Source organism: Schistocerca piceifrons, chromosome 5 (assembly GCF_021461385.2).
Source record: "Schistocerca piceifrons isolate TAMUIC-IGC-003096 chromosome 5, iqSchPice1.1, whole genome shotgun sequence".
Taxonomy (NCBI): domain Eukaryota; kingdom Metazoa; phylum Arthropoda; class Insecta; order Orthoptera; family Acrididae; genus Schistocerca; species Schistocerca piceifrons.
In genome coordinates this window covers 616,146,927-616,163,420 of record NC_060142.1, presented here as the reverse complement: position 1 = coordinate 616,163,420, position 16,494 = coordinate 616,146,927, and the positions used below count along the sequence as shown (strand labels likewise).

The window sequence follows — 16,494 nt, the reverse complement described above, 5'->3', positions numbered from 1 at the left end:
TAGAAATTCCCTCACAAAAGACGTTTTTTCCCCTATCTCTCCATACATCGCGCAAGCTGTTGAATTCTCCAATGAAATTAAGACTGTGCCACATGGTTCAAAATCATTAAATTTCTTACAACTCACAGACAAATTTACCCTAGACACAGCATACTCACCATGTGAAACACTGTTTACCACAGACTTTCTTTCCCATATCCACAAATTTAGAATCGATTTCCTCATTAGCCTTTTCTATTACAGATTGCAGCCACACACTTATCCTCCGATTCCGAAGGCCAGTACTTATATCTCACCCCGCAAATCAATTTCAATTTGGGATAATTTGACTTTCAAGGTATTCCCTATCGTCACAACAAAATTTCTTGGATTTCATTAAGTTACTATCACACTTTTGCTCATCAAATTCCACCATCCTTTCACATAATATGATTGGCAGTACAATTATCCTTTACCAATTTACACTTCTAGTTCTCATATTGAGTTACCTTGTCAATTCTACTTTGTAACTTAAGTCGTACAACATTACCTTTTTCGTTTAAATTAAAAGTACTAGCACTAATTACACCAATTTCTTACTTTACAATTCGAATCTAATCTTTATTACAGATAACCCTTTTCATTTAATTTTTTATATAATATTGCTTTCTTATATTTTAGTACTCAAGTCCGATTTTATCCCACCACTGTCTTCCTTAATGTCATCAACCGATAGTTTACATAGTTCACTCAAAGCTTTGAACAACAACTCATTACCACTAGCCCTTGCTGTATATAGTTTCCTGATAGCTCTTTTCTCTCAGCTCTCCCTTACTTATAACTCTTGCTCCCTGCCCACCTTTTTTGTCAATATCATGTTCAATAAGTGAAGTCCTAGGCATCTAATCTATTAATGAACTATTGTCCGTTTCGCGGTACAAAGTTAAATGTAGCCAAAATCGAAACCCACAGTCATCTAATGGTTCACTCTTAACTATTGTCATGTTATTATATATATAATTTAATTCATACTCCTTGTTGTCAAACGCTGGTCACAACGTTTCAATTTAACGTCCAGCAACTGTTCCACACCACCAAACACTTTGTCTTTTCTCTCCTTTCCATTCGTTTTGACAAAGATAAACTACCACAGGAAAACTAAAACACTTACCTTAACACTATTTCCGCTACCACCTCTGGCTCTGCTGCAAATTGCGAAGAACTTGAGCCGATTACCAGCCGGTGTCGTTCGTAGCCGTGTCGTCGTCTGTTGATGTTCCATGTTAATCCGCTAGGTGCCGATGAGACGATATTCTTCAGTCGCTTGCTGCTTTGACGACTAGACCCATCCCAACGACCAGTTGTTGTGTAGCGACGTATGACGCCGGCACATAACTCGTACTCTGATTGGTTGTTGTATCTTAAAACATTAACTGCGTCTACTGTTAGCAGTTTTTGTTGTATACCGCCGTAATACTCCTAAAATCAATGTTTATGAACACTGTGCACTGTTAATGCTTCAGTGTTAGTTATTCTAAACAATGTCAATTACAGTAATCATTGTTTATCGGTTATCACTGTAAGGCCCGTAATCTTCAGGCATTTGCAGTTCGTTAACAAGTTAACACGGTGTTTACAAGTGTAAAGTATAAAGTGTTCCGGAAGCTCACGGTATAAATCGGAACATGCCTGCTTCCTTCTGCATAAGCCACTTCTGTTCTTCTCGGTAGCTGCACTGTTCCAAAACTGGCTGAAAGGCGTTATTTCTACGGATACTCCATAAGAGGTAGATTTAAAGCACTTTAATTGCACTCTTGGTGAGAATTATTCACTGATATCACCAGTTTCGGGACTCACACATAGTTCGAATTAAAGGAAAGCACATTGTTGTCTACTGCACGTTTCATAGACTACTAAAGTGTACTAGTGCAGAAATCACACAACAGAGACAAGTGATTCGAAATGATTCACATGTGGCAAAAGTTTTCCATATCGGTTCACCATATCACTGTCCTCATATACTATTAGTGAACTCTAAACGATTAAGATACCGCACAAAAATATTCATACAATCCGTCAACAGTGCCCTATTAACCAGTCTCTGTACATAGGAGTCAACAATTAACATGTACCTCTAATAAGTTCTCACTCAGAATTAATTAGTAAGTACTGTCACAGAAGTCATGAATTAAATCCAGGAGTGAAAACAACTAACTTTAGGCAATATATGTGAACTTTTCAGAATGTTAGTTATCGAACTACAGAACATTGCTTACGACAAGGAGTTGTAGCTCCCTTTACTCTCAACCATAGACTGTCAGACCGCAGATATTCTAGGTGTACACATAGTTTAACCTATGAAAAATACAATTTCCTACCTTATTATTTATGACAGCCGTCTTAAATAAAATGTTTTATAAATCTCAATTTCTGAACTTTCTAATTGATGAATTAATTAGCAGATAGAGCTTATCAAATAGAACAAAAGAAATCAGCCAAATTGCACTGTGTAGGTTCGGAATGCAAGAATAATTTAGACCTAATTTGTAACTGAAGTTAGCAATGGTTTAAAGTTTAATGTTTATCATTTTAGATACCTTTCGGAAAAGTTGGAGATACATACTCTCAAACGATATGCGTTATTATGCAGAATATGTTTTCTACCGCTCATTAAATATGTAAGGACGTATTGTATGAACCTTTTAAATTAACATCTTTTATATTTAACAACATTTCTCAGTTTACTAATTAGTTCACTGCAAATATATTAGCAAGTAATATGTAATGAGCAATGAAATTCAGTTCAAACCAGTTTATTTATGAATTTGAAATTACTATTGACTCACTGGGTATTAGGTACGCTATCATATTGTCATTTCACAGCTTAGAAAAGAAATTTAAAAAAAATTGCGAAGCAGGAAAACATAGCTGATGAAGCAGGATACTTAACTTCCTTCGGCTCAACTGGTTTCCCATCTGAGCTCTTGTTACTCATACAGTTGCTTCTCTTTTCGGTAAAGTCCTCTTCAGTTTTCTGGTTGGCTGTGTCAATATTTCCCCTAAACTCTTAATTTTGGTATGTGCGAATTCCTACTTAGCCATTTGCGCTTCCTGCCAATACCGTTTGTTCTCGTTCGCCTGTTTCATTTGCCGCATTTTTATATTTTCTCCTTTCATCTGTTAAATTCATTATCTGTAGTGTTACCAAGCGATCTCTACTAGGTCTTGTATTTTTACTTATTCGACCCTCTGCTGCCTTCACTATTTCATCTTTGAAGCTACGTATTCGTCTTCTGCTGTACTCCCTCCCTGTATTATAGTCAACAGTTGGCAAATGCTCTTAGAATCTCAACAACCTTCATTTCTTTCAACTTATCCAGAGCCCATCTATTTAATCACCTACATTTCTATAATTTCTTCAGTTTCAAGCCACCGTTCATATCTGGAAATTCTTATTATTTCAAATGTTGATCCAACGTCGCTGTCCTACCATTACGTAATCAGTCCGAAAGCTTCTGATATCTCCAGTTCTCTTCCACGTATGCTTCCTTCTTTCATGAATCGTAGGCCAAATGTTAGTGGTGATTAAATTATTTTCAGTAACAAAATTCTACCTGGTGGCTTTCGCTTTCATTCTTTGCCCGCTTTCCATATTTACCCACTATACCTCCTTTTTTTCCTTTTCCTAATATTGAATTCCAGTCGTAATAAAATTTTCGTCTCACTTAAGTACCTGAATAATTTCTTGTATCTCATCAATAATTTCTTGAATCTCTTCATCATCAGTGGAGCTAGTTGGCTTATAAACTTGTATTACTGTGTTGGATGTGGGTTCTGTGTCTGTCTTAGCTACGATAATGCTTTGACTCTGCTGTTCATAGTAGCTTATTCACTAATTCCCATTGTATCTTACTTCAATCTATGCATTTCCTTTTTTGAATTTTGCAACCTATCTGCCCATATGACATCTAACATTCCATTATCCGATCCGTAGAACGCCAGTGTTATTTTTCCTGATGACGACGGACTCCTGAGTAGTCTTTGTCGGCAGAGGTGAACGAAGAACTATTGTACCTCAGGAATAATTTTTCAAAGAGGATGCCATCAACATTTCACCATATAAGAGAGGTACATGCTCTCGAAAATAACTACGGCTGTGACTTCCAGCCGGCAGCTGTGGCCGAGCGGTTCTAGGCGCTTCAGTCCGGAACCGCGCGACTGCTACGGTCGCAGGTTCGAATCCTGCCTCGGGCATGGATGTGTACGATATCCTTAGGTTAGTTAGGTTTAAATAGTTCTAATTCTAGGTGACTGATGACCTCAGATGTTAAGTCTCATAGTGCACAGAGCCATCTGAACCATTTTGTGGTTTCCACTTGCTTTCAGCCGTTAGTTGTACGAGCACAATAAGGCCATTTTGGCTGTTGTTACAAGGCCAGTACAGTCATTCATCCAGACTGCCGCCACTGCAACTATTGAAAATGGTGCTTCCCCTCTTCAGAAACCACACGTTGGTCTTTCTACAGAGACCCATCCGTTGTTGTTGCATCTACGATACGGATCTTCGTACCGCTGAGGAGGGCAAGCAAGATTAGGTACTTATAATTTTCACTAGTTTTTCGTATTATTCAAGTAATGTCACTCAAATTATGCCACTGCGTAATGTCTCACAGGTTTCCTAACGTGAACTAAAATAATACAACTTCACAATGCGTTGCGGATGTCAAGCCATCGACTTCGTTGCCGTCTACAACTATCCCAGTCCTCCACGTAATATTGCGGACACGTGTTGATTCGCAATGATAAGTTATGGAAAAGGATCTTGATGTTAATGGACCCTTTTACATCTGTCCAACATGCTACTGATGTGTCGACAGTAACAACTGTTTCTCACAAAGGCCACACAGTGCACGCCATTTGTGTGCGTTATCTCTTACGTGTCGCGCCAGTGGACGTCTCCTGAACACTCTGCTGTGACGTCATATTCGAGTCCAGGGAAAGCACTGTTCCACAGGTCTTTACTCCCAGCCAACGATATTGCTTTTCTTAAGTTTCCCTAACAGCATTAACCCAGAATGGATATAAAAGCCGGCCGGGGTGGCCGAGCGGCTCTAGGCGCTACAGTTTGGAACCACGCGAATGCTACGGTCGCAGGTTCGAATCCTGCCTCGGGAATGGATGTGTTTGATGTCCTTAGGTTAGTTAGGTATAAGTAGTTCTAAGTTCTAGGGAACTGATGACCTCAGAAGTTAAGTCCCATAGTGTTCTGAGCCATTTGAACCATTTTTTGGATAAAAAATAATTCATATCCACTCAGCCTCATAAATTAAAGATAACTGCAGAATGTGGTGCCACACAACGTTGCACTACACAAAACTGACGCTAATAGCATATGTACATAGGAAACACATACTACACAGTCACGGTATACGTGATAAGTTGAGAAAAACATCCCGAAATACATGTGCTACAAAACGCCACTGTTTCCTGCGCATGTATCCCGACATCAGTATGGGATATGACCACGATCAACACGCACACAATCCCCACAACGGGTTGGCATACTCTGGATCAGGTGGTCGAGCAGCTGCTGGGGTAGAGCCTCCCATTTTTGCAGCTGTGCCTGTTGGAGCTCCTGCAGAGTCCTAGGGGTTTGAAGAAGTGCAGCGATACGTCGACCGATAGCATCCCAGACGTGCTCGATGGGGTTTAGGTCTGGAGAATATGCATTCGCCTGATATCTTCTGTTTCAAGGTGCTCCTCCACGACGGAAGCTCGGTGGGGCCGTACGTTATAATTCGTCAGAGGAAGGTGTGACCCACTGCACGCCTGAAAAGGCGGACATACTGAAGCAAAATGACGTCCCGATAAACCTGACCAGTTACAATTCCTCTGTCAAGGACACGCAGTGGTGTACGTGCACCAATCATAATCTCACCCCACACAATCAAACCACGACCTCCATAGAGGCCCCTTTCAAGGACATTAAAGGATTGGTATGAAGTTCCTGGTTCACGCCAGATGAAAATCTGGCGATAATCACTGTTCACACTATACGCGGACTAGTCCGCGAACATAACCTGTGACCACTGTTCCAATGGCCATGTACTGTGTTCTTTACACCAGGCTTTACGGGCTCTCCTGTGACCAGTAATCAGTGGAATGCACCTAGCAGGTCTCTGGGTGAATAAACCATGTCTGTTCAGTCGTCAGTAGACTTGTGTCTGGAGACAACCGTTGCATTGGCTGCGGTGAGGTCTCGAGCAAGGCTACCTGCAGTAACCGGTGGCCGTCTGTGGCACTGATGGTGAGATATCGGTCTTCTTGTCGTGTTGTACACTGTGGACGTCCCGTACTGTAGCGCCTGGACACGTTTTCTGTCTGCTAGAAGAGTGGCCATAATCTCGAGATCACAATTTGTGGCACACAGAGGGCCCATGCTGTGATCTACTGTGTTTGACCAGTCTCCAGTCGCACTAGTATTCTATCCCTCATAACGTCCTGAATATGTCCTTTGAGCCATTTTCAACACACAGTCACCATTAGCACGTATGAGAACGTCTGAACCCTTACTCGCTGCTCAGTACTGTGACATGCACCAACATACCTCCGCGTATGTGAACTGCTGCCAGCGCCACCGTGCGACGACCGCAGGTGAAATGCACCGCATGGTCATACCCCGAGGTGATATGAACCCGCACACCGCCCACCAGAGCGTTGTTTCACCATGTATCAGCATCATCCTTAATTTAGAGCATGAGTGTAGTTTACAGCACATATAACATTACTAATTAAAACACATTATCTAAAAATTTGCAGAATGAAAGAAATACATCATATTTACAATAAACGCAAAGCACGAAAATGTTAGGTAGCACATATGTATTATAGTGTCACACGACTACGGCAGAGCAGAGAGAGAGGAGAAGAGATAATGAACAATGACAACAAGCAGGAGAATATGGATAGAAAGAGAATGAGAGGGGTGGGGGGAGATGGACAGAGGGAGAAGGAGGAGATGGACAGAGAGCAGAGGAACGATGAGGTGAACAGAGGTAGAAGACTGTTGATTATGGACAGAAAAGTGCTATGTGGAGATGTGTGTAAAGTGTGACATAAGCGTACGTTGCCAAAACCATGTGTAAAAGCTAGTCAGGAAAAAATGAGATTACGTCATTAGAGCAAACACATCTCCACTGCCAGATACTAAAGTACTACAAATTTCATGTTGAGTGCTTGTTTAAAATAGGGAACATTACATCTGAAATACAAGTAGCCTACATGTAGCCTCTTTGACTCGGCTTACTGATGAGAATTCTCCGTCTTTTGATTACTCTGCTTTCGCCACAGATAATATCCACGGATGCTAAAGATCTCTTGTGACGTAGTCGAATGATGGATGAACGTGGAATCCTAATGCAAGATGACACTGATATTTCAAACCTCCATGGGCTAAACGGTGTTGGCTGTCCTGCAGTGTATCAAAATAGTTCATCATCGACCATCGTCGTTATTTTGGAAGTCTTCAGTAGATAAAATTGTTCAATCTGGCACACGTAGAGGACCTGGATAAACTAAAAGAACCAGAGGTGGTACAGAGATTCAGGGAGAGCATAAGGGAGCAATTGACAGGAATGGGGGAAATAAATACAGTAGAAGAAGAATGGGTAGCTTTGAGGGATGAAGTAGTGAAGGCAGCAGAGGATCAAGTAGGTAAAAAGACGAGGGCTAGTAGAAATCCTTGGGTAACAGAAGAAATATTGAATTTAATTGATGAAAGGAGAACATATAAAAATGCAGTAAGTGAAACAGGCAAAAAGGAATACAAACGTCTCAAAAATGAAATCGACAGGAAGTGCAAAATGGCTAAGCAGGGATGGCTAGAGAACTAATGTAAGGATGTAGAGGCCTATCTCACTAGGGGTAAGATAGATACCGCCTACAGGAAAATTAAAGAGACCTTTGGAGATAAGAGAACGACTTGTATGAATATCAAGAGCTCAGATGGAAACCCAGTTCTAAGCAAAGATGGGAAAGCAGAAAGGTGGAAGGAGTATATAGAGGGTCTATACAAGGGCGATGTACTTGAGGACAATATTATGGAAATGGAAGAGGATGTAGATAAAGATGAAATGGGAGATATGATACTGCGTGAAGAGTTTGACAGAGCACTGAAAGACCTGAGTCGAAACAAGGCCCCCGGAGTAGACAATATTCCATTGGAACTACTGACGGCCGTGGGAGAGCCAGTCCTGACAAAACTCTACCATCTGGTGAGCAAGGTGTATGAAACAGGCGAAATACCCACAGACTTCAAGAAGAATATAATAATTCCAATCCCTAAGAAAGCAGGTGTTGACAGATGTGAAAATTACCGAACTGTCAGCTTAATAAGTCACAGCTGCAAAATACTAACACGAATTCTTTACAGACGAATGGAAAAACTAGTAGAAGCTAACCTCGGGGAAGATCAGTTTGGATTCCGTAGAAACACTGGAACACGTGAGGCAATACTGACCTTACGACTTATCTTAGAAGAAAGATTAAGGAAAGGCAAACCTACGTTTCTAGCACTTGTAGACTTAGAGAAAGCTTTTGACAATGTTGACTGGAATACTCTCTTTCAAATTCCAAAGGTGGCAGGGGTAAAATACAGGGAGCGAAAGGCTATTTACAATTTGTACAGAAACCAGATGGCAGTTATAAGAGTCGAGGGACATGAAAGGGAAGCAGTGGTTGGGAAGGGAGTAAGACAGGGTTGTAGCCTCTCCCCGATGTTGTTCAATCTGTATATTGAGCAAGCAGTAAAGGAAACAAAAGAAAAATTCGGAGTAGGTATTAAAATTCATGGAGAAGAAATAAAAACTTTGAGGTTCGCCGATGACATTGTAATTCTGTCAGAGACAGCAAAGGACTTGGAAGAGCAGTTGAATGGAATGGACAGTGTCTTGAAAGGAGGATATAAGATGAACATCAACAAAAGCAAAACAAGGATAATGGAATGTAGTCTAATTAAGTCGGGTGATGCTGAGGGAATTAGATTAGGAAATGAGGCACTTAAAGTAGTAAAGGAGTTTTGCTATTTGGGGAGCAAAATAACTGATGATGGTCGAAGTAGAGAGGATATAAAATGTAGGCTGGCAATGGCAAGGAAAGCGTTTCTGAAGAAGAGAAATTTGTTAACATCCAGTATTGATTTAAGTGTTAGGAAGTCATTTCTGAAAGTATTCGTATGGAGTGTAGCCATGTATGGAAGTGAAACATGGACGATAAATAGTTTGGACAAGAAGAGAATAGAAGCTTTCGAAATGTGGTGCTACAGAAGAATGCTGAAGATTAGATGGGTAGATCACATAACTAATGAGGAAGTATTGAATAGGATTGGGGAGAAGAGAAGTTTGTGGCACAACTTGACCAGAAGAAGGGATCGGTTGGTATGACATGTTCTGAGGCATCAAGGGATCACCAATTTAGTATTGGAGGGCAGCGTGGAGGGTAAAAATCGTAGAGGGAGCCCAAGAGATGAATACACTAAGCAGATTCAGAAGGATGTGGGTTGCAGTAGGTACTGGGAAATGAAAAGGCTTGCACAGGATAGAGTAGCATGGAGGGCTGCATCAAACCAGTCTCAGGACTGAAGACCACAACAACAACAACGCAGAGTGCTAGTTTGGATCAAAAGGAAATGCGAAAAATGCTCGAATATCGTTGAAATAATTTTAAAACGCTAGATGTAAAGAGACTTAATGATTGAATTAAATTTTAAATGCCGGGGGGAGCAGAGTGGCGAATATTTCTTGCAACATCCACAAGACACCGTCACACAAAATGCACAAGCCGTGCGAATTTCGCCGAAGACGGTATTTATACATTGTGGTATAACCATCAGGTGCTGTTAGGGTAAGTGTATAACAAATGCGTAAATTATATTAAAGATGTTTAGGCTACGAGGAGTGAGATCACTGAAACACCGAATACAAATCGTCCATAGAAACCACACAGAGAACACACTGGGAACGTGACATAGAACAGCAACTTCTGACAGGTGTGCTGGCTATCTCGTATAGTACAGTAACAGGGAGAGGGTTTATGGATACTCCAATGTACTATCTGTAATCGCTTCTGCTAGAGAATGACAGTTACAATGATGACGATCGTCAAAGATATACTTGAGAAAGCAATTTACACATACTAAAGCCAATTTATTTTCCTACCATTTGATTAAGAGGAAGATGCAGTCCATATTATTCAAAAATATGTTCAAATGCGTGTGAATTCCTAATAGCAAAACTCCTGTGGTCATCGGTCCCTAGACTTACATACCACTTAAACTAACTTATGCTACAGGGTGTCCAGAAAAGGACTCCCCGATTTCAAAATTAAATATCTCGAAAACAAAGATCGATAGAGAAATGCAGTAAACGGTATGTTTATTGTGAAAGCTGTAAGAAGTTTATACAGCAGTTTGAAATAACAGTTACAAAAGCTGCTAACAGATGGCGCTGTAATCGCCATACGTAACGCCTAGTATAAATAGTGATCCAAAGCCCAGAGCGATCAGTTTCACTATTGAAACGTGAAAGGAGGTTAGAGTACCGAAGGAAGAGATTAAAACCATATACTCCATTGAACAACGCGTTTTTCTGGTGCTACAGTACCACAGGTTAGAAGAGAGTCCTACGGCAACAAGGCGAAGTTTTCAAGCGCGATTTAATGATCCAAAAGGACCCGATTCGAAAACCATTCGTACGCTCCTCGCAAAATTCCAACGAACAGGCAGCGTAACTGATGATCTAGTGGGGCATGTTGGCCGCAAGCAAACCGCAGTTACGCCTGGAAATATCGCCACAGTTTCTGGAATTATTCAGCGAAATCCAATGTCATACGTCCGTAGAATTGCTTGTGAGACTGGTTTGAAGCGTTCCAGCACGCAGAAAATACTGAGAAAGAGCCTACACATGTTTGCATTCAGAATTCAAACGCACCAGGCCATACCCGTACGACATGTGCAACAAAGGGTAGCCTTTGCTAATCAGGTGCTCACAATGATTGATAGTGAAGGATTTGATTTTGGCTGCATCTGGTTTACAGATGAAGCACACTTCCACTTGAATGGATACGTGAATAAGCAGAACTGGCGATTTTGGAGTTCCGAAAAGCCATATTGGTGTGAAGCGGAACCCCTGTATTCTCCCAAAGTTACTGTGTGGGCGGCAGTATGCAGCAGAAGCATTATTGGCCCCTTTTTCATTCGAGAAATGGTCACTGGTGCACGTTACGTTGCGATTTTGGAACATTTTGTCGCCACACAACAAGCGTCAGAGGATCGACCGGGTACTGAATGGTTTATGCAAGATGGAGCCCGACCACATCGGACCGAACAAGTGTTTCGCTTTCTTGAGGAATACTTCGGGAATCGAGTCATTGCTTTGGAATAGCCCAAATTTACCGCTGCAGGCATGGATTGGCCTCCATTTTCGCCGGATTTGACTCCCTGTGACTTTCTTTTGTGGGTTCACAACGAAAGACATGGTCTACCCAAAGCATCCCGCCACGCTGGACGAGCTTGAATCGGCGATCTCTGTGGCATGTGAATCCATTTCGGTTGAGACACTACGAAATGTGATGGCGAAATTCATTCTTCGTTTGTGCCACCTCTGTAATGCCAATGGTGAACATTTTGAAAACATTGTGATGTGATTGTTTGCCAAGATGGTTTTCATACGATTATTTCACATACGTATGCTGATATGAGATGTACAGCGTACACCGCCATCTGTTAGCAGCTTTTGTAACTATTATTTCAAACTGCTGTATAAACTTCTTACAGCTTTCACAATAAACATACCGTTTGCTGCATTCCTCTATCGATCTTTGTTTACGAGATATTTAATTTCGAAACCAGGGAGCCCTTTTCTGGACACCCTGTAAGAACAACACACACACCCATGCCCGAGGGAGGACTCGAACTTCGGGCGGGAACGGCAGCGCTTTTTGTAACATGGCGCCTCAAGCCGTGCGGCCACTCTACGCGACAGTATTATTCCCTTAAAGAGTACTCCCGTTCTAGGTCTCATTCATCTCGAAACGCAGAAGATAGGAAAAGAACGAAATTCTTCCACTCTTAACTCACTTCTCGTCACCCTGTAAAACTCCGGGATGGAGGAGCTTTACCTCAGCTGTCTACGTGGAGTGTTATTCAGATATTTATGTTTTCTAAATGCCTAGAAATGGTGCAACTGAAGTGGGACTTGGCCGCCAGCCCGGTAATCACGCAGTGGGGTGTGGAAAACTGTCAAAAGGAGCTGGCCGGCGCAGAGACCTCGTCGTTAATCCGCTGACCGGATTCGACACGGGACCGGTGCACCTCCCCGTAACGGAAGCAGCGCTTCAACATCACTGCTGTCCAGGCTGGTTTCGCTTCTTGATGCACCTACCATTTAAATTACTAAGTCAAGAAGGAGTTTCCAAGGTCTGGTTGATTGCATAACCTGTAATCATCCGAAAAGGCTTGGAGAAGATTCCATTGGTTGATGTGTGGTACATATCAGTCTGTAATCTTAAGTATTTAGGAAAAATGACTGTGGATGTAAGAAGATCCCAGCATCGATAGGAGTGCGTAAGAGAGTGACAAACAGGTGACATACAAATGTAAACGAAAGCTTTTGATATTAATGTCGAATATATGGTGATCGTCTTTGTTGACCTGATAGAGGACTATCTGTCAGTGAAATGTGAGTGAGGGTATAGAGGGGGTGATGTACAAAACTAATCGAAAGAGACCTATTAGATAGGGATGCAAGTATACAGGGTGGTCCATTGATAGTGACCGTGCGTAATATCTCACGAAATAAGCAGCAAACGAAAAGACTACAAAGAACGAAACTCGTTTAGCTTGAAGGGGTAAACCAGATGGCGCTATTGTTGGCCCGCTAGATGACAATGTCATAGGTCAAATGGATATCAACTTCGTTTTTTCAAAGAGGAACGACCATTTTTATTACATATTTGTGTAGTACGTAAAGAAATATGATTGTTTTAGTTGTACCACATTTTTCGCTTTGTGATAGATCGCGCTGTAATACTCACTAACGTGTAAGTACGTGGTGTCACGTAACATTCCGCCAGTGGGGACGGTAGTTGCTTCGTGATACATTACCCGTGTTAAAATCTACCCTTTACCAATTACGGAAACGTCGATATCGTGTTGATATATGGCTATTGTGATCAAAATGCCCAACGGGCGTGTGCTATGTATGCTGCACGGTATCCTGGACGACATCATCCAAGTTTCCGGACCGTTCGCCAGGTAGTTACGTTGTTTAAAGAAACAGGAAGTGTTCAGTCACATGCGAAACATCAACTACGACCTGCAGCAAATGATGATGCCCAATTAGTTCTTTTAGCTGCTGCCGCGGATAATCCGCACATCTGTAACAGACAAATTGCGCGAGAATCGGGAATCTCAAAAACGTCGGTGTCGAGAATGCTCCTACATCAACATCGACTACACCCGTACCATATTTCTATGCGCCAGGAATTGCATGGCGGCGACTTTGAACGTCGTGTACAGTTCTGCCACTTGGCACTAAATAAATTACGGGACGATGACAGACTTTTTGCATGCGTTCTATTTAGCGACGAAGCGTCATTCACCAACAGCGGTAACGTAAACCGGCGTAATATGCACTATTGGGCAACAGAAAATCTACGATGGCTGCGACAAGTGGAACATCAGCGGCATTGGCGGGTTAATGTATGGTGCGGCGTTATGAGAGGAATGATACTTGGCTTCCATTTTATCGATGGCAGTCCAAATGCCGCAATGTATGCTGATTTCCTACGTAATTTTCTACCGATGTTACTACAAGATGTTTCACTGCATGACAGAATGGCGATGTACTTCCAACATGTTGGATGTCCGGCATATAGCTCGCGTGCGTTGAAGCAGAATTGAACAGCATATTTCATGACAGGTGGATTGGTCGTCGAAGCATCACACCATGGCCCGCACGTTCACCGGATCTGACGTCCCCGGATTTCTTTCTGAGGGGAAAGTTGAAGTATGTTTACTATCGTGATCCACCGACAACGCCTGACGACATGTGTCAGCGCATTGTCAATGCATGTGCGTACATTACGGAAGGCGAACTACTCGCTGTAGAGAGGACTGTCGTTACACGCATTGCCAAATGCATTGAGGTTGATGGACATCATTTTGAGAATTTATTACATTAATGTGGTATTTACAGATAATCACGCTGTAACAGCATGCGTTCTCAGAAATGATAAGTTCACAAAGGCATATGTATCATATTGGAACAACCGAAATAAAATGTTCAAACGTAGTTACATTCTGTATTTTAATTTAAAAACCCTACCTGTTACCAACTGTTCGTCTAAAATTGTGAGCCATACGTTTGTGACTATTACAGCACCATCTATCACAAAGACAAAAAAGTGGTCCAACTAAAATATTCATATTTCTTTACGTACTACACGAATATGTAATAAAAATGGGGGTTGCCATTTAAAAAAAGCACAGTTGACATCCGTTTGACCTATGGCAGCGCCATCTAGCGGGCCACCCACAGCGCCATCTGGTTTCCCCCTTCAAGCTAGACAAGTTTCGTTCTTTCTAGTTTTTTCGTTTAATGTTAATTTCGTGAGATATTTTGTCCGGTCACGATCAGCGGACCACCCTGTATATGTGCAACGTTTTATGGTCAGATAGTATGTGAACAAAATTTCTACAGTTGAGGACGCTTTTCGCGGGGTGTTCCGTTGGATCCTCTGCAATTTTATTTGCAATATACAACACAAAGGTGGGGTAGGTTAACTAAGCATATTATACCACTATTAACAAACATGTGGAGTTTTAGCGAAACGAAGGTAATTATTAGCCAAATCTTGAAATTTTGCAAAAATATATCAGTCATGTGAAAAGAGTTTTCTTTGTAAGATCAAAGGCGATCGAGGTTCATAAAGTAATGGATCCATTAATCTCATAATGGTCTGCTGTTAAGATAAGCACGATTACATGACGCCCGTCTTTTAAGAGAACAAGAAGATGTGAACGGGTTATTCTGGAGGTATAGATGCCACCACTAATTGCTTCCATATTGGCTGGAGATAGCGTCTAGTGGAAGTATGAAAAGTAGAGGAAAAAAGAACAAGTAGTAGGTTTCTCAGCAATATTTCTGCAAAACTTTTTACAAAAACATGTGGCCGAAGTATATCACAGAGAGCCATGGTAGTCAGTGTCCCGCAAATGCCGTTTACTCCAAGCGTCGAAGCGTTCGATAAGGTCTGGCTCGAGTTCATTGGGCGCTTGGCCGACTTCGCCTTTACGGATAAAGTCGATGACTTCATTGTCTGGCCCTGTGTTATGAAAGTTAACTGAGCTGTTGTTCTTCATGCTCTCGAAGGACAGATAGTGTGCCAAAGCCGTCACCTGATCTTCTTTCAGTGTCCGACCGAGGAAGAGTGACATTTTGTTGATGACAGAGCAGATATCCTGTGAATTGAAAACACATTCAGTAAATAATTATTTGAAATTATTCAACAACAGTAATGGAAATGTCCGCTAGTTAAATTCACATTATGGAGAGAAAAGTGTCTGTTATTAGAACTAGAAGTGATTTAAACTTTAGCTCCTTAACGTAGAAGCGTAAACATTCGTTTGCAAAAGACAGTCGTAACTCATCAAGACAGCAGTTTGCGGATGGAAAGGTGTAGAAATAAACGAAGTTAAAACATTGACTTTATGAGTGGCAATCGAATGACGTGACCAACTGTATTACAAGACAAGTTTCTTGTTACTGACGAATTTCAAGCAAAAACAAAACTCTTTTTTCTGTGTCATTAAGTGCGTACCACATGTTGATCAATTTTTATCAAATTTGGAACAGGCACTTTTATTGGATCATTATTTCTGTGGTTTGGTCACAAGAACTGTAACTCCGGCGGATATATTCATACCTTACATAAACTTTGGAATAAGTGAAAACGTGTTTCAGTTGTACTTTACCTTTTTCATATCTTCGAAGGAATTAATTAACACATTAGGCTCATCCCTTAGCTTCCAGAAGTCTAGGACGTGTCTCCAGTATGGACCATAAGCCACTGAAAGAATATTACAGGCATGTAAAACTCCTTTGATGGTTATAATAGTTAAAATACATTAAATGATGTTTCAAAGAAAATGATAGACTAACGTACGTCCTAATTCAGCAGTGTATTTTTCTGCGTGCTAAAGACATTACCTAAGCAGTTTACCTCTGGTGTCTCGCGACCTGCAGAAGATATCGACCCAAGATTGTGATGCTATATGCCAGTTTGAGTTTTTGGTAGTATAGTAACCGTTTGTGAAATGTTCAAATATAGAGTACTTATACAAAAAAGAGACAAATAAATAAATAAAAAAACGGAGGAAGAGAGAAAAAGAATGAGAGATTACTGTCTGAGTAAAACTGCTAGTAAGCAAAAACGGCGAATGTCTTCTTCTGTGGGTTA

General features: G+C 41.3%; 1 protein-coding gene across 1 annotated transcript in view; it reads right to left on the bottom strand.

The window, feature by feature from the left end:
* Positions 1 to 16,494, bottom strand: part of LOC124799167 (luciferin sulfotransferase-like) — a 54,464-nt gene that overhangs the window by 15,581 nt on the left and 22,389 nt on the right. Inside the window, exons 5-6 of the mRNA XM_047262705.1 lie at positions 16,010 to 16,104; positions 15,331 to 15,496 (exon numbers count right to left, since the gene is read on the bottom strand). Coding sequence (XP_047118661.1) covers positions 15,331 to 15,496; positions 16,010 to 16,104 — 261 coding nt within the window. The remainder of the gene's footprint in view (positions 1 to 15,330; positions 15,497 to 16,009; positions 16,105 to 16,494) is intronic.